The following is a 19,659-nucleotide window of genomic DNA, read 5'->3' as shown; positions in this document are numbered from 1 at the left end:
AAATAAATTAGACACATTCATTCTCTGGCTTCAACATATTATTATTGAAGCATGAGTTATAAAAACCCATATTATGGGACAAGAGAGATGGCTCAGTGGTTAAAAGCATTTGTTGCTCTTCCAGAGGACCCAAGTTCAGTTCCCAGTACCCACAACAAGCAGCTCACAACCTTCGTCTGGTTTCTGCAGGCAATGCACTCACTTGCAAAAACCCACCCTCAGATACACATATGTATATGTAATAAAAAGTAAAATTAAAAAAAATACCATGACACAGATGATACAGTATACAGAGTGGCATGTTAGAGCTATGAAGAGGCCATAGAGATCACACCAAGAGGTACCTGACCCAGTCTGAGGACTAAGTGAACCTCCCTTTAAAACTCAGTTTTCTTGTGAAGGATAAACAGGTCCTACTGAAGACATCAGAATGGTGGCAGAAGGAAGACTGTTCCAATCCTGTGGCAAAGTGAGAACCTCAGAAATAACCTGTGATCCATGACCAATTCTGAATATGGCAAATCATCAATAGCAAAGGAGGCAAAGAAAGTAGACAAGGGCCAAATCATGTTGAAAGCTGAGACTTTACCTACTAGTCATGGAGATCCACTGAAACAGTTATAAGGGAAGAGAGAAGAGGTCAGATTTTTGTCTAAAAACTTTAAGAATCAAAACAGAAGAGAAAGGATGTGAGGAGGACTAAGCGAGGAAGGTAAGTTAATATTTTCAGAAGTCAGATGAGAGATTTTAAAGGCCTACTACAAAGATGCAGAGACAGTAAGCATAAGACAGAAGTAGACAAATATAAGCTATATTTTATAATTATATTTTTAATTATTCCAAATTATATTCTTGAATATTCCAAGTTATCTTTTTTAAATTTTTTAATTCATTTTTTAATCTTTTAAAAAGTGTATTTAATGTGTATGAGTGTTATAAGCCTGTACCTATGCAAGTGCACCTGTGTCATACAGTGCTCCAAGAGGTCAGAAGAGGGCACAGGATCCCCTGGGACTGGAGTTACAGATAGTTGTTAGCCACCATGTGGGTCCTGGAATTTGAACCCCAGTCTTCTACAAGAGAGCTAGTGCTTTTAACTGCTGAGCACTGTGTCTCCAGCCCCAACAAACTATATTTAAAGAACCTAATCTTAAGGTTTTATCTGTGGAATGAGGGAGTGGGAAGAATCAAAGAGGATTCCTAGCTCGCATGACTGATTAGAGAGCCAAACAGCAACTGAGACCAAGAATGACAGAAAAGGCATCAGCTTAGGGAGAAGATGACAAGGAGTTCAGCTTTCAACATGTTGTGTTTAGATGCCTGTAGGACATCCAGGTGGTGTTCTGAACGGGCAGTTGGATATACAGGTATGATGATCAAGAGACAGGTTGAGACTGGAGGTAGAATTGGGAGTCATCAGAAAATAGGCAATAGTTGAAACCATAAAAATAGATCTTGAGAAGCTTAGAGAAAGAGGATCATGTGAATTTAAAGCATGAACTGTTAGAGGCAAAACGATAGTAGGTGTGGAGCCCTGGAAAGCCAGCATTAAAAGTTCTCAAGAGATCAACAGGACCAGCACTGTCAAATGTGCTAAATATATCAGTTTAGATAAAGACATCAAAATATTTGTTTTGGGCAGTAAGAAGGTCCTATCTAAACAGTTTAAGAGTGTAGTAAGACATTGGCTGGAGCGAGAGAGCCATCAATTGGAAAAGTGTACTGAGAAGGGGTTTCACAAGGCCTTTTGTCAAATAAAAAGAACTAATGGCAACTGATTACTGCTGAATGAAGAAGAGTTGATCTTCTTTAAGGGAGAGACTCTAGATAAACTGATTAGGCCCCAGTGGATGATCTTGCACCTAGGGACATCTGGTTACAAAAACCTGACTCGGTAGGCTTTAACATATATGACAAAATGCATGAAATAGGGGGAGTGTCATGGAAGAGGTACAGATGGAAGGGGGTATAAAGATGATTAAGATGTTTTGTATGAAGTGCACAGAAATTCAATTTAAAATATGCATTAAAAATGAATAGGTAAACTTAAGGGAAAATCTATTTTAAAAAACTAGAGTTCTGTATCTGTCTACTGATCTAACCTGTGGGCAAGGATCTGGTCAAGATCACTGGTACAAGGAAGGGAGGGGGGCTCTTTTTCTTTTCCATTTATTTGGGCTAGACTGCATCAACCATATTGCAGCCTCCAGTTTCAACTACTAGAATACTTCCTTCATGCTCCACCAGGAAAATATTCCTGTACATCAAAGTTGTCATATAAAATCTAGGATAGACATGATAGAATACACCTTTAATCCCAGCACTCAGGAAGCAGAGGCAGGCTGATCTATGTGACTTCAAGGCCAACTGTGGCTATATAATGAAGAGAACTCATAGAAATCTGCACTGCCAGCTTTACTGCCTTTTCCATCCCCCTTTGGTTCCAGACAGTTCCTTCTGTATAAAATGTCCAGTATTCATTTCACTACCAGCAAGTAAATTCTAACATTTTCTGTGAACTGATTAGTTTAGCGATCAGTACCTGGTGAGGATGGATTCACCAGCCATGTCAGACCCCAACCCTTTGTAAGATGATTTGGTATAAAATACCTCTTAAAGAGGTATTTTTTTGAGGCAGAGTCTCCCTGTAACCCCAGCTGGCCTGGAACTCACTATGTAGACCAGTCTGGCCTTGAACTCACAGAGATCTACCTGCCTCTGCCTCCCAAGTGCTGGGATTAAAGGCATGTGCCACCATGCCCTGCTTAAAGAGGTTATTTTACATTGAACAGTTGGTAATAGCTATTACATTTGAGTCTTTCTTTCTCTTAGGAAGGATAATTAAATGGAAGATGAACAAAGAGTGTCAGTTGCTTTATATTGAATAAGTATTATCTCTCTATGAGGCAGTTATGCATCCCATATTTTGCCATACTGGAACCTAGAAGGTCAGTATAGCTAAGAAAATGAGGCCAACCCTTCAGTGCTTCATGTTGTGTACAATAGACTCTTATGACTAGAAGTTCGCTACTACCCCTAAAGATCCCAATTAAGACTATACTGGTTGGAGTAGCACCCCCATACTATGTTTTAATGTCCTGGCATGATGAAGACACTATCTGGCTTTGGGAAATACTACATCTCAACTTTATGTATTCTTAAATAATATTAGGATGTTAAGTGATCCCAAAGCCATTACTATAAATAAAGTTTAACTTAAGCTGGGCATGGTGGTACATGCCTGTCCTTCTAGCACTCTGGAGGCTAAGGCAAGAGGACAACTGAGTCCAAGTATGTGAAGCCAACTTGAGCAACATAGATGACAGCAAGATGATGTCTCAACAATTAATCAATGAAAAATTAAAGCCCAGCTTAATTTGGCCCAGTTTTTCCCAAACTCATTTGAATACAAAAACTTTTCTTTTTTATATGTTTACTTACATATTTATCATGATATATAAATTAAAGAGTTTTATCAATTTGTTAAAGATGGTACTTCTTTTTAAATGTTTTTATTTTTTTATTTTTATTTTTATGTGTTTGAGTACTGTGACTACATGTAAGTACACTGGAGTCCTGAAGTGCTTGTAGAGGCCAGAAGAGGGTATCAGATCCCCTGGATCTAGAGTTACCAATAGTTGTTAGCCAGCATGTGGGTTCTGAGAACTCAATCTGGATCCTTTGCAAGAAAAGCAATTGCTCTTAACCATTGAGCGATCTCTCCAGTCCTCAAAACTTCAGGTATACTTACCTACATACAGGCAATACATTCATACACATAAAATAAAAATAATAAATAAATAAATTTAAAGCCTTTCTGTGAAAGAACTAAAGCACCCTTTTTTCTCTTCTTTTTCTATATATTTTATTTATTATTTTTATTATATGTATATGAGTATATTGCCTGCATGTGTATAAGTATACCCATGTCATGCAATGCCTGAGGAGGTCAGAAGAGGATGTTGGATCCCCTAGAACTGGAGTTGAGGTGGTTGTTAGCTACTATGTGAGTGCTGGGAATCCAACCTGGGTCCTCTGCAAGAGCAGCCAGTGCTCTTAATCACTGAGGCATCTCTCCAGTCCCCTTGTTTCTTTTTTCAACAGAGTCTCACTATGTAGCCTTGATTGGGTGGAACACACGATGTAGATCAGGCTGACCTCAAACTCAGATATCCACCTGCCTCTGTCTCCTGGGTGATAGAGTTAAAGGCATGTGCCATCATGCCCAGTCATATCCTAAGTACTTTCTGTCTTACTGTACAAAAAACGGCAATGAATCAGGTCCAAAGTATAGCCATCACAATCAGTAACCACTATTTATTTCCCATGGCAAATGTCAAATTCATCCCTAGGCTCCTGTGACCTACAGATACTGAGACCCTCCCAATGTGCTGTCCCAGCACAGCATTGTGGGTAGCTCTGTAAATGGCACTGAGACCAATATGGAAGAAACAGTGACCTCAAAGCAAACCCTATTTATTTTTTCAAAAACTCTTGTTCTCTTGTGTGTTCCACTTTGTTTTATGAACAACTATTTGTATCCCACTATGTGCACTTTGGAAAAACCAGCATGGAAGACAGGCTCAAAATCACTCATGGAGTACAGGCTAAATGTGGCAGGTTGGCAAGTATTTACCTTCTCTCCCACTTGAATTCTTATGAAAGAGATTCTAAAGACATAGAGCTATTTAACTCACCCCAAAGAACTTATCATATGAAATGTGACTTAGCAGACAAAGAAAGTGGCAACTTTGGATGTCTGGGGAGAGAGGTACCATTCACTGTCTGAGTGGTTCAGAGCCAGAAACTGATAGGCCATAAGTCCCTTCCTCTAAGTCCCTGCAGTGAAGAACCTGTATCCATGTTTACGGTGTCTTAAAACTGCACTGCAGAGATGGGACTCAACAACACAGATATGGTAAAAAAAAAAAAATTAATTTTGAGACTGGAAAAACTGGCATTAGGATGGTCTCCTAAACATGTTTCCAGACCTCCCAGACTGCACCAATCAGACATGAGGCTCCACAAGCCTTCTGACAAGAGATAAGTGAGTTTCCTTAAAACAATCAGTGTTGTCAGAGAAAATCCTTTCAAAAGCTACCAGTTGAAAACATTGGTCACATAAATGATCTCTAAGTGACACTGTCATGTCTTAACTCTTTGTTTTGTTCTATTGGTTTGTTTTTGGAGTCTCTGAGGCTGAGCTGAAATTTATGGTGATCTTTCTGTACCAGCCTCCCAGGTACTGGGATTATAGGCATGAGATGCCACGCCCAACTTGATGCCTTAATTCTTAAACATAAAATTCAAGTTCATGAGAGATGGATGAAAAAACACACACAAATCAACTTTGAAAAGATTTGAAGACCCAGGAGATATGTGTAACTAGAGCAAGCTTATAATCAATCAGACTAATAAAAGTCATTCAAATAATACAAAAAATTCAGTGGCATAAATGTTCAGCCATTTGGGGACTGAGTTAAATACAGGCAGTTATTCACTAGGAAGCTGCATAAGAGTGCAAGGTCATCCATAGCCCCTTATAATCAATGTCCCACTCCAGAACAGTTTGCTCTCAGAGCCAAAGCTGAACACCTCTGGGCAGGACTTATAAAGACTCATCTGTCACAAGAAGGGTTATAAAGGAGGTAGGGAGGAAAAAAGGGACAGCACGTTTATTGGAATCTGGAAACTCCCAAACACAACAAAATCACTCCTCAAAAAATTTTAATCTTGTACCCTAATCCTCAGCATCTTTGACCCATTCAAAGTTTGGACTCCCTTGAATCAAGCTATCTTAATGTGACCATAATTAAATATTTGAGGAACAAGTGAAATAAGAGCATTCTCTACTATCTGCCAAAACTGAGTATCTGAAATGGAATTACAGATTATCAAGACTGACTTCCAGCTATTTTTGTTGCTTTACTTTTATTTTTCTGTGAATTCTTAGGCTACTTTCTCAGCTAGTCAGAATTTTGTGACTAGATCTTGAACTGAATGCCAGTGTGCAGAATAATGCTATCAAATAAGAAGTACTTCATCAGTATATACTTATCCTAAAATGACATTAGCATATTGCCTTCTGCCAAGCATATGTTTTCTAGTCTTAGACAATAATCCCTTCTTTGCTGTCCATTCCCCACTTACGATCATGACCAGGTTTTCAGTCAAAGCATCCCTCTAATCCAGACCAGGGCCATTCTGGAACACTTGCACCATGGAAATTGTTTCCTATTTTGTTCTCAGAACCTGGATCTACATCAAAAGTTCCTTGGAGGTTATTCAGGTCAAGACCGGTTTTAGGAAAGGTATTTGCTTGTAATCTGCCTGGCACATTTCCCATTCAGCAAGCTTGCCCTTTTTGTCCTGGCTTTTAGAAAATTCAAAATTATTTCAGATGTGATTGTTAATTGCCATGGTGATACATTTATTCTGATGAACCTTTCTGTGAAATCAATTTTGATTGAAGTTACTCATGCTTAATAGTTAAAGTTGCAATGTTAGGTTTATAGTATAATGTAAATAATTTTCCATTTGTGTGGAAAGTCAACAAAAGTCATCAGTCAACTAATAAGTTAAAGTGTGGCATTTCTACACATTCTAAAATATCTATGTGCCCAAATGTTTATTTATATAGAAATGTGGAATGATTCAGTTGTAAACTCAAAGATCTTTTAACATATTAAGGAAAACATTCTATGGAAAGTAAAAATTACTTCTGGGCTGCAAGGCACAAATATCTCAATTCCTCCTCCATTGGGTGGTGAAGCAGTGCAGTTCTCTACATAGTTTCATATGCTCTTAGCCCCAATGTGCCCCATGTCAGCTCTCAAATTATCCTAAGTACTGTTGTTAACAGATTAACATATAAATGGTTATTGAAACACTGTAATTTTTACTGGAAAAGTACATAACTGCATGTATTGTAATCTAAATTTGATTATTGCTGTGATGCATTTTTTATTACAAGACTTATGACAAATAAGACTCTGTTATTCTGAATAATGCTGCTCCAATATTTTATCACACTTCATGAAGATCACTTGTTTTTCCCTACCTCTTCTTAATTTTAAATATAATTCAGAATTGTAAGTTTATTAATAGAAAATAATCAAAACAAAATGTTAAAAGAAGGAGTTGTTCTGGAGTAGAGGCAAAAGATTTGATATTTAACATCTCTAATTAAATAATGTAAACATTTGTCAAATCATACATGTATGTATTATTAACTGGATGTATGTTTACCTGGATGTAGTAGCTCCTTTCCTAGATAGGTAAGTATGCTTATTTTCAGTTGTGGCCTCCTCTGCACCCAAACTTGGAGCAGTATTTGGATGTGTCAAATTGTTAGTATTTGTCTATTTGTCTCTGGTAGTGGTGATCTCTGTGCCAAATCATCTGGACCCTTTTGTCCCCATTCCAAAGCCTAAATCTTTCACTGATGTTTTCTGCTTGCTCATTTTAGACAACCTAACATTGTATTGCTAGCTGCTCTCTTTCAAAGCTGTATTCTAGTTGACACGTCAGTTGGATTTTAGCAACCTCAAACGGTCCTCTGGTTTTTGGGAAGATCCCAAATTGGACCATTTCCACACAAGATCAAAGGAAAGAAGCAATTTGCTTTTTTACTATACAGGTATCAAACACCCTTTACTGGCATAACATTTCCAAGCCTTAAAAATGTAGCTAATTACTTTTTCTCTACTTTAGAGTCTATATGAATCAGTAAAATAAGGTAATATTTTTGACACTCTTAGATAACATTTTGACAACTGAATACTATTTTTTATAAATAAGTTCAAAGAAATAATAATCATGTAAACAAATTATCATGCCCACCATAAACTTGCACAGAGTCTCCTTAATGTATTAGGAGCTATTCATTACATGGAGACAACACAATCCTGACCTTGCAGAGCTGGTCTCAGACAATGTCTTTGAAGTCACTTCATTCTTGTTCCTACTTCAAGTATCTTAGACATGTGTCTTTATATAGTCCCCTTGAGGGTAGGGACCATATCTGAATTACTCCATGTGTTTCCTAACGCAGAGAACTCTGAAAATTGAAATATATATATTATAAGGGGGAAAAGTCATTAAATATTTGTTTTATGATACATAACCTCATTTTTTAAATTTTTTTTCATTGCAAAAGGACTTCATGAATTCTTGTTCACTCTAACAGTTTAAAAATAACTATAGACAATAAAAGAAAAAACTCATTCCTGTCCATTTTAGACATTTGCATGGTGGTACATGGCTCCATTTTAAAACTACATTCTTGATGCTAATCCTATGTAATTAAAAGCATTAGGCTGTTAACACTTATAGTATTGGATTTATACCACACTGGGTTCTATTTAGAATTTCCTTATTTCTCCATAAACATTTTAGGGAACAATAGGAACTTATGAAATGCCTTTTAATCTGCAGAATAAACAGTATTCTTTCCATCTCAATATCAATTTCACATATATTCAACATTTAGCCTAAATTTTAAAATGTATATAATTCAGTGGTTTATGACATTTATTTTGTGTGTGTGTGTGTGTGTGTGTGTGTGTGTGTGTGTATGTGGTCCCACGAATGCCATGGCATATGTGCAGAGGTATGGCAACAATGTCCAGGAATTAATTCTCTCCTCCTAACATGTGGGACCCAGGGATTAAACTCAGGCCATCAGCCTTGATGGCAAGCACCTTTACCTGCTGAACTATCTCTCAGGCCCCTTTAATCCAAATTTTGCCTTCAAATTCTAGAAAGTAGAGTATTTAAATTTGCCTTCATAAAGAAATTTACAGTCTTCAATTAGAAAGAAATATAATCCAAAGTGGAGCATACTTGCCAATTTAACAAACATTCATTGATTATGTGACAAGTGCCAGATTTTCTGCCAAACACTCTGCATTCAGATCTCTGACCTCTGATAATGGTGAAGTGGGAGCCACAGATTTTTCCAGTGCAGTGTGTTACTCCACACATCCTGACTCTGCCCCACCTGCTTATAATAGACTAGTAACTCTTGCAAATATTACAGGCCTCCCCCAGGAGAAACATAACTCATGACTTGAGACAAACACTGCAGCTGCCCCAGGCACTGGCCATGGTCACTTGCTCCCGCTGCCCTGATAGATACATGCCCTCAGGGCTGTATATCTCTGTAACTCTCTGTAGATTTATCCTGTCCCGCTTTGCATTCCCAGGCATGGGGCTTCCAAAGCCTGGACTCCAGTGAGGTGGACCGTTTGGTGAAACAATGTTTTTAACATTTACTTATAGTTGGTTTACAGACCAAGAAACTCAGCAGACCTACTGAGAGACCCAAAATCGCCCCCTCCCCGGAACTTCCCAAATTTTGCTATGAAATCCTGCTAGTAGGGGTCCAAACATTAGAAGGAAGCCTGAGTGTACCTGACTGGAACCTGAATTGCACTTCTGTGGGTGCTCCTGAGTAGATGATCTTGCTAGACCAATAAGACAGGAGAAGGAAATTAAAGGAGTACTAATTGGAAAAGAAGAGGTCAAGCTATCCCTTTTTGCAGCTGATATGATACTATACCTAAGAGATCCCAAAGTTCCACCAGAAAACTCCTAGAACTGATCAACACTTTCAGTATAGTGGCAGGTTATAAAATCAATCTACAAAAATCAGTAGCCTTTCTATATACCAATAACAAGCAATTAGAGAAAGAGTACAGGGAAATGCTCCCATTCACAATGGCTACAAAAAAATTTAAATACCTTGAAATAAATCTGACCAAAGACACCAAAGATCTCTACAATGAAAATTTTAAATCATTAAAGAGAGAGATTGAGGAAGACACCAGGAGGTGGAAGAACCTCCCATGCTCATGGATTGGAAGAATTAATATTGTGAAAATGACCATCCTACCAAATGCAATATATAGATTCAATGCAATCCCAATCAAAATCCCAGTGACATAGTCCACAGAATTAGAAAAAAAGAATCCTTAAATTTGTATGGAAGCACAAATTACCCCGGATAGCCAAAGCAACCCTGAGCACAAGAGCAGCTATGGGGAGATTACGATACCAGATCTCAAAGTATGCTACAGAGATATAGGCATAAAAACAGCATAGTACTGGCACAAAAATAGATACAAAGGTCAATGGAACATCATTGAAGACCCAAACCTGAGTACACACAATTTCAGCCACCGGATATTTGACAAAGGTGCCAAGAACACACAATGGAGGAAAGACAGCATCTTCATCAAATGGTGCTGGCAAAACTGGATCTCCACCTGTAGAAGAATGAAACTAGATCCTTCACCTTGCACAAAAGTCAACTCCAAATGAATCAAAGACCTCAGTGTCTGAGAAAGTGGAAGCCCTGAAACTATTCAAAGAAAATATTGGCAGTAACTTACAAGATATAGGTATAGGAAAGGATTTTCTAAATAGGACACAAGCTGCTAAGGAATTAAGGTCAGCAATAAACAAGTGGGACCTCATTAAACTAAAAATATTCTGCACAGCAAAAGAAACAAAAAAGTGAGGAAAAAACCCACAGAATGGGAAAAAATCTTCACCGGTGACACATCTGACAGAGGTTTAACATCGAGAATATATGAAGAACTCAAAAAACAAAGAAACAAGAAATGAAATGACCCAATTAAAAGATTGGTTAAAGATCTAATCAGAGAGTTCTCAAAGGAAGAAATAAAGATGGCTAAGAAACATCTCAAAAAGTATTCAACATTTTTAGTAATTAGGGAAATGCAAGTTAAAATCACCCTAACATATCACCCTACCCCAATCAGACTGGTTAGGATCAAGAGAACAAATGATACCATATGAAGAAAGAGGAATGCTCATTCACTGCTGGTGGGATTACAAATTTGTAAAACCCTATGGAAAATAGTGTGGAGAACTCTTAAAAATCTAAAAACGAACTTACCATATGACCTGATTATACCACTCCTTGGCTTATACCCAAAGGACTCATCCTATTATAGAGACACTTGTACAACCATGTTTGTTGCTGCTCTTTTCACAATAGCTAAGAGACGGAAGAAACCTAAGTGCTCCTCAACTGACAAGTGGTTAACAAAAATCTGGTATATTTACACAATGGAGTTCTATCCAGCAATAAAGAAAGATGAAATAATGAAATTTGCAGGTAAATGGATGGATCTAGAAACTATTATACTAAGTGAAGTAACTTAGACTCAGAAAAACAAAAGATGTATGTTCTCCCTCATTTGTGGATCCTAGCACCAAATCCTTTTACAGTCCATGTCCTTTTAATAAGATGATACTGTACAGCAATCTCTTCTGCATGAAATAACTACCATCCTCATGACTTCAGTAGTGCCTGATAGCTAAATATCATCACAATTGGGCTTGTTGTTGGTTATGCTCCTTCATTAAAGGAGGAGAAAGCAGGGTCATTGGACCCTCACCAGATATCCAGCCACTCTTCCCAGCCAACTCTGTGTAATTTGGCCCCAATCACACATGGTCTCCTGGATTTGGGGAGGGCTAAAATACACAATCTGGTGAAGGCTAGGAAGAGAAGGCATGACCCATGCTAGGTAAAGGCTTTCCAGTATGCATACCCTCAAGTCACTAATACATCTCAGCAACCCCTCAGTTATCTCAGTAAGTAAGCTCAATAAATTCATTGGTTCCCCAGTAACACTTTAATCAAACGTTGGTTTGACACTAAAACTTTAAAAGGGAATAAGCATTTCTTAATATCCCCAGGAAAAGAATTCTCACAACAGATGGAAATTTTATTTGTTAATGTTATTATGTCTCATAATTATTTTAAAAAAAGAAAATGAGAATGTAAAAGATGTTAAAAGGATATGGGATTGGAGATATTTTCCAAAATAGACAGAAAAAATGAGAAAGCCTAAGCAAATAACGAAGGTCTGTGTAGGTTTGTCATGATATATGAAGGATGAGACAAAAAGAATATACACATAATCTTAAAATTCCTAAGGTCATAGTTTAGTGAACTAGTTTAAGGAACAAAATATGTATCTACTCAAGGTTTATCTGAGAACATTTGGTTTTTTACCAAGCTTTATCTACATAGCACACGGTAATTAAAAGTACCAGACTGGTGGAACTAACCTTGTTGGATGTTTAACAGCCATACTTTGAGACCTATACTAATTTGGTCAGAGAGACTTAAAGGGCAGTTTTTGTCCCTTGCCCCCTGTCCTATTTTATTTCTCCATTGCTGTGACAAAATACTCTGACCAATACCAACTTGGGAAGGAAAGGGTTTATTTTATCTTACATCTCCCAAGTCACAGTTCATCAAGGAGCCCAAGGCACGAACTCAGGTTAGGAACCTGGAGGCGGAAGCTGGAGCACAGGACATGGAGGAACACTGCTTACATGATGGCCCTTGCTCATCCTGCTTTCTTATGCAACACAGGCCCACCTTCCCAGGGGTGGCACCACCCACAGTGGGCTGGGCCCTCCCACATCACTCAACAATCAAAAATATGCCCCATGGACATGGCCATAGGCCAGTCCAATGAAGGCAATTCCCAGATTAAGGCTGCCTCAACCCAGGTGTGTCAAGTTGACACAAAAGCTATCCAGCACAATTGACCCCTTGTTAACTTGACACACAAACACATCACTGTTACCATAACCTTTCCAATCCTTGTCCCCAAAATACAATGTTAACATTAATATCACACCCAGGCATGGTGGCATACATCTTTAATCCCAACACTCAGGAGGCAGAGGCAGGAGGATTTCTGGGAGTTTGAGGCCAGCCAGGTCTACATAGCGAGTTCCAGGCCAGCGGGGGTTACAGGGAGACCCTGTCTCAAAATTACAAAAAAAAAAAGAACACTAAAAACATTAATATCACAACATAAGACAGTACAACCTTAAAAAACCCACAGTCCTTAAAAAAACCCAAACACTTAAAAGTCCATAGTCTCCTTTAAAAGTCTCTTACTTGTGGGTGGGCTTCTGTAAAATCCAAAACAATTACTGTCTTACTTCAAAGGGAAGAATCAGGCACACCTAAGCAAAACCAAAGTCCAGCAAAGTAGCTCAAGGCTGGACATCTGGGATTCCCTCATGATCTTCTCATCTCCAATGGCTCTGGCAGCTCCACTTCTCTGACTCTGCAGTCCTCAGCACATACAGCTCATCTCACAGACCCAGGCCAGCTCCATTCCAAACCTACTGCTGTCCTTAGTGATCATCCCATGGTCCTGGCATCTCCAAAAAGCTGGGGTCTCCACTGAAACTGAGACTACACCTTCACCAATGGCCTCTTCTTTCCTCTTGGGGTGCAAAGCCTCAGATTCTCTCCATGACCCTTTCAATCCTGGGGTCTTCACTGCAACTGAAGCTGCACTTTCACCTATGGCCTTTCCTGGCCTCTCAGAGTGCCAAGCCTCAGCTGCTCTCTGACTACTTCATGCTTTCAACACTGGAACCATGCAGGAGACTCTTACACATTACCAAGTGCTGCTTCCAGCTTGAGATAGAGACTCGGATCCCCTCTGTGTGCTAACCCTGAGGAAATACTTCCCAGAAGACTTCACCACAGTGATCCTGGTCTCTTGTTACTTACAGCTAATTTTTCAGCCCCAGCTAACTGGCATCAATTGTTCCAGTAAAGCAAAGGTTTTACTTTAGGTTCTGGTCTCTTCTTACAGCTGATTCTTCAGCCCCAGGAAACCAGAACGCACAGATTCTCAATTCAAAATATCACACAAACAGCCCTGATGGTCTCTGCTTCCCTTTGAATCTTCACAAGCCAGGCCTCCATTGTCTACAACTCTTTAAGCATAACTGTTCCATGCTCCACAACAACAAACTCCAAGCACTCAATGGCTTTTCCAGCCCAAAGTTCTGAACGCTTCCACAATCCTAAAAATACCAAGGTCAGGTCTCTCACAGCAATACCCCACTATGTGGTACCAATTTCAGTCCTAGATTGTTTCTCCATTGCTGTGATAAAATACTCTGACTAATACCAACTTGGGAAGGAAAGGGTTTATTTTATCTTACATCTCCCAGGTCACAGTTCATCAAGGAGCCCAAGGCACGAACTCAGGGCAAGAACCTGGAGACAGGAGCTGGAACACAGGACATGGAGGAACACTGCTTACTGCTTGTTCCCCTGGCCCTTGCTCAGCCTGCTTTCCTATGCAACACAGGCCCACCTTCCCAGGGGTGGCACCACCCATAGTGAGCTGGGCCCTCCAACATCACTCAACAATCAAGAAGATGCCCCATGGACATGGCCACAGGCTAGTCCAATGAAGGCATTCCCCAATTAAGGCTCCCTCAACCCAGGTGTGTCAAGTTGACACTAAAGCTATCCAGCACACCCTCCAAGGTTGACTAAGTTCCATTTTGGAACATCTCTCAAAATGTCCTATAACTGTGGTGAATCACCTGTCCTCTTCTTCAGGGAGGCCATGGAGGCCCCACAAGACAGACCTGAACCAGTGCCCAGTCTACAAAGAGGAGGGTCAACTCAGAGGAATCATTTCCTCCACGCTTCCAAGTGAAGGAGCAATGACCTTTGACTTATCTTCACACAGACAGAACTGGTAAAAGAAAAGAGCCAGGGGCTCCTCCCAAGCCCATGTGACCCCTGAGGAACAGATCCTCAAACGACCTTAAGAGTAAAAATAAATTGGTTTATGTGGGCCAACTGTATGGCCTTAAACACACAAAAAGAAAGTATAACCAAAGATTAAAGGGGTCGATATAATTTTTTAAGAGTCCGTAAGTACAGCTAAAGGCTACATAACAAGCAACAATGCCAGATAAGAGATACCTTCTTTTGAATTGTTGGCCAGGTGGCCCAAGAGACTCCCAGATAGTAACCCAGCATAGAACTGGGAAAATGAACAGCAGCAGATCCCAATCTTATCTAAAGGAATATTGACAACTGATTGCTGCTAGAGGAGGAACAGCTGACCTTCCTAAAACAAAGACCTCTAGATAGGCTGACTGTATTCACCAGATGGACAAGTAGTGGGGAATGGCTGGGGGTGCCAGCAATACAGCAGACAGTAGCAGGGATATCAGAGTATAAGGGCTCTGAGGGGAGAGAGGCTATGGGAGGGTGCCATCTGGGAATCGGGTGTATACTTGAATAAGAAAGTTTGGGATGTTCTATGTGATATACACACACAGAAAAAAAAATCAACAAATTTTAAAAAATATATTTGAGGAGGAAGCATGGGAATTTACATCACGTTAATTAGTAGAGGTGATAAACATTACCACTGAAGTCTACCCAGTGACTTTATATCTATACACAGGTGCCAAGGATCTGAGTGCAACCAAATCATGACTAGTAATAATTAGATACATACAGATTAGAGAGGCATGAGCCAACATCTCAGTGTTATGAGCAAAAACAATGAGTTTTTCTGTAAGAAACAGTATATTTTAAAATGAAATGGAGATCTTTTTTAAAGGTTAAAAACTCATTCAATTTTATGTCTTAAAGGGCTTATACTGAGTTCAATATTGTATAACTGTATTAATTCAACTGTGAACCTAAACATTTTATAACCATTTTTGAAAGAGATGTATCTTTGCTCTGGAAATTATTATTGAGTATGTTAAAGCTGCAATGAAATGCTTCTTCTAAAAAATAAAAAAGAAGAAGAAGAAAGAGTACTGGAAGTTATCAGAAAAAAGTGATGGGGAGATATAGGAGGAGTTGGAGGGGAGGGAATGGGCATGGATTTGATCAAAACACCTTATATGCCTTTATGAAATTCTCAATAAATCATTTTTAAAAAGATTGGCATACACATCTACATAAAATAATGTTTAAAACACCATAGCCCTCTGTTATGATGTACTTTTTCTTATTTCACATGTAATTAGCATGCAGACTATCAGGCAATTGCAAAATCCAGAATTTAGGATAAAAATCACATAAAAATTGGACTTATTTTGGTTTCAGAACACTAGAAAATATCTGAAGGTTAAATATCATAGTTATGCTTATACATTTCCTTACATAAACTTCTAGAAGATTTCTCACTAATCTTGAGTGACTACAGACTCCCCCTAAAATGCAGGAAACCTTTATGGAAGCATGGGTTCTCCTCTCCTGCCTATCACATTTGGAATGACAATATAACCACAGAGGAAAGACATAACAAAAACTTTACTCTTGGGATCTGGAATATTAATCCATGCTTTGCTTCAAACTGAGCTCTAAATTACAATATCCAGGGATTCCTTTCCACAACTTGATGATTTCTCTGCCCTTCCTAAGATTGGCTTCATGCAAGGGCCTTATTGAGAGAAAGTAAACTCCCCATATCTGCGGGAAAGCAGTTCATGAGTTTAGGGCTAACAAAGTGTGATTGGTTTTAAAACACATCACTGTTTACTTTTTTCTTCAAAACATTAATAGCTTCCATTTTTTCATTATTTTAAAGCCATGTACATTATGTTAAAAGAAAAAAGTCAAGACCAAAGTTAGAACACCTGCCTAAAATCCTTTCACCAAAAAGTCTCAACTCTTAACATTTTGGTGTAGATCTTTACAATGCTTCTATTCCGGTAACTCTTCTATGATTGTTTCTGTTTATTTACAATGTAACTAAAATATTTATTTCCCAAATATGGTTTTTTAATAGCTTATTCTTTCTAAGCATGGTGGTGCATGCCTTTAATCCCAGCACTCGGAATGCAGAAGCAGGCGGATCTCTGTGAGTCTGAGGCCAACCTGGTCTACATAGCTAGTTCCAGGCCAGTCAGGACTACACAATGAGACCCTGTCTCAAAAAAGTAAAGCCCTTTTGTTGTTGTCATGTTGTTGTTTTGTTTTGTTTTAGGGAACTATGTCCATTCCATTCTCTTATATGAGATCAAAAGATATGTGCCTAAATTGTTACATTGCATCCAAAATAATAAAGATAAATAAATTTATGTAAGCTAGCATATTTTCATTTATCATCAGTGAGTGCTTTAACTGTGTCCAAAGACTCACAGAAAAGAAACGTATTACAAATGCATTAGCATAGTGGAACGGAAGTGAGTTTTTATTTTGTTACTTGTTTATAAAGAGGTTATAATGTTTCCTCTCCTTCTCTTTCCTACTTCCCAGTCACCTCACCCTTCACCCTTTCACTGTTGGTACCCATCTCTCTTCCTTGGACTGCTAGTTCTAACAGCCTGATTTCCATTAGCCCAATAAGAAAAGATAATTTTAGGATTTCACCAGGACAACTTTTTGCAAAATGTACAAATAGACCACAAATATAGTTTCTTTCTTTGTATGTGTGAGTGTATATTCAAATATTCATAAAGTACCTGTTAATAGAAACACAAAATGGTAATATGTACAGCAAGAAGTGGGTGGCTGAGGTGAAGACAGAGGAAAAGCAAACTTTAGATTATAAACCTTTTTAGATTTCATAAATGCTTCATAATAACATCTTTTCAAAAATATATTTGAAATAAAGACATAGGTGCATATATACATACAATTATATAATGTTTAGCTTAATAAAGCATAGGTTTATTTTCCAGATGCTACAACTTAGTAACTGTCCAGGGAAATTCAACTACTAACTATAACACTGTCACCTTTTGAAAGGTATTTTTCTTTTCTCTGAGGGTAATGTTAGTTGCTATTTTATGCCACAACAGACTTAAAGTACCAAGTTTGAATTGATTGCATGGAAACTCACAGAAGTGTCTGCTCTATTATAGAGCACTCCCTGAAAGAGACCTGAATTCAGAGTCACAGACAAGCCATTTGTCAAATCATATGCTAGTATATCTAGCTCAAATATACTCATGCATGCATGCACATGCACACCTGTGTGTATACAAACACACACACAAACACAGTGTGGAAGAAACATTATTAGGATAGTTCCTTAGATGCACTGAGAGCAACTGTCCTGAGATATGAAAAGTGACAGGAATTCTAACTTTAGCTTCAGTCATTTTGAAACATAAATTTCCCTGGCTCTTGGTTCTGTTAATGATGAAGTCCTCTGAGCAGCCTCTGAGTGGCAAAATGCAGTTCAATTTTGAGAGTTAGTTAGTTCACTCTACTCAGGGCTCAAATATCCATGATTTTACATCCCTATTTTTCTTTCTTTGTTTACAGGTAGTGAACTCAAAGTTATCCAAAGAGCGCCACTTTATTAAGATGAAAAGACCAAAGAATGATACCGTGGAAAAATACTTCAGCAATCAAAGCAAACTACGACGACAAAATTCTGTCTCAAATCTTCAATCGCCATATCATGTCAGAGGTCCAATAAATCAGATTTTTTCTGAAATCCTGCTCAGCAGGATGTGTGCAAGTCAAGGGTCTGTGCAGACTCCCTGAAAGAGACCTGAATTCATAGTCAGAGACAAGCTATTTGCCTGGACAGTGGTCTGGGAGCCAAATGTGCCTCACATGTACTTTGGAATGATTGTACACTCACCACTGTGAACATGCACACTAAAGCTTGCAAAAGAGTAATGACATTTTTTTCATAGCTTTACACAGTCAAGATGTGAATTTGAGCATCAATTTGTTTCAGACTGAAAGGCAGAGCTATAAGATTACTTGAAATATGATCACAGACTAGGACCACGGTGGGCCAGGTGATGTATTGTGATAATAAACAAAAGTATAGAAATTTGAACTACATAGGAGAAAGGGTAATGCTGTTTATCTGTAATCTTCTCATAGGAATGTTAATATTTAGAAGGCAGAGAAGCAATTACATTCCACTTGTAAGGAGGGATTATGCTTATGTTCTTTACCAGGAGAAAGTGTGGTATTTATGGTGGTTTGGGCATTGTGGATCTAATGCCTATGAAATTTCTTCTTATACTTTTAAAGTTTTATAACAGAAGGAAAATATCAGAAATGATGCTCTTTATGGGAATTCAAAAAGATTCTCTGAGAGATAATAAGTGAAGCTATACTGAACTCCGGATTCTGTGATTTTTCATAAGCATTCCCTTCTGTCCTGTCTGTGAGCTTAGATGGGGGAACCGCAGTCTAAATTAATGAAATACAGAATTTCAGAGTGAGGAACAAAATGAAGTTCCCCACTTATCACTTTATTATGTTTGTTCATGCTATTACTTAAGGAAGCTTTCACTTGCCAGTATAGATCTCTGTGATTTAAGATGACAATTTCATTTCATGCAAATACTTTGCAAAGTCTTTCAGGTTCTCAAATGTATAAGCATAAAGCGTTTTCTATGTATCCACAAATAGTGCTATGTTACTAGTATCTGTATTTTTATTTCCTAGAACAAATGTATCCAATCCAACTTTAGAGTAGGCATGAAGTATCTTTTATGGAAATTGTGGCATATGCATAAAACATACCTAATTCTAGTACTGAAAATTTTCTCTTCTATACTTTTGGGTTCAAAATGGTAAATGTCTTTATTATACAAATACTTTGTTGTGAGACAGTATTTCACTGTCATTGTGGCTTTTAAAGGATAATTTGGGGGACAGGGTTAATTCTACCTGTGGCTGAAAGCACTAAATGTACAAATACCTCAAATTCATGGCCATACAAAAATGAAACTACTTTAATCTGTTGATTCATCAGTTCTTTAGTATAGAAGAGAAAATTCAAATATTCTATTTTTATACATATTTTTGTAAGAACATAAACATGAATTTATATTTAACTA

The 19,659-nt window shown here is 38.2% G+C and overlaps 1 protein-coding gene across 3 annotated transcripts in view; it reads left to right on the top strand.

Annotated features, from left to right (window-relative positions):
* The window catches only part of Cped1 (cadherin like and PC-esterase domain containing 1), a 344,939-nt gene extending 325,411 nt beyond the window's left edge, over positions 1 to 19,528 (top strand). For 2 of the 3 annotated variants that reach the window (XM_017797109.2, XM_017797108.2), the window contains one exon: positions 18,116 to 19,528. In XM_017797109.2, coding sequence (XP_017652598.1) covers positions 18,116 to 18,340 — 225 coding nt within the window. In that variant the 3' untranslated portion in view covers positions 18,341 to 19,528. Of the gene's footprint in view, positions 1 to 401; positions 530 to 18,115 lie in introns of those variants that run through there. The other variant, XM_029561504.1, reaches the window with a different exon arrangement.
* Positions 19,529 to 19,659: the final 131 nt, after the last annotated feature.

This window comes from Nannospalax galili, unplaced genomic scaffold, assembly GCF_000622305.1.
Source record: "Nannospalax galili isolate Female #2095 unplaced genomic scaffold, S.galili_v1.0 scaffold413, whole genome shotgun sequence".
NCBI classification, from domain to species: Eukaryota; Metazoa; Chordata; class Mammalia; order Rodentia; family Spalacidae; genus Nannospalax; species Nannospalax galili.
This window is presented reverse-complemented; position numbering and strand designations above follow the sequence as displayed.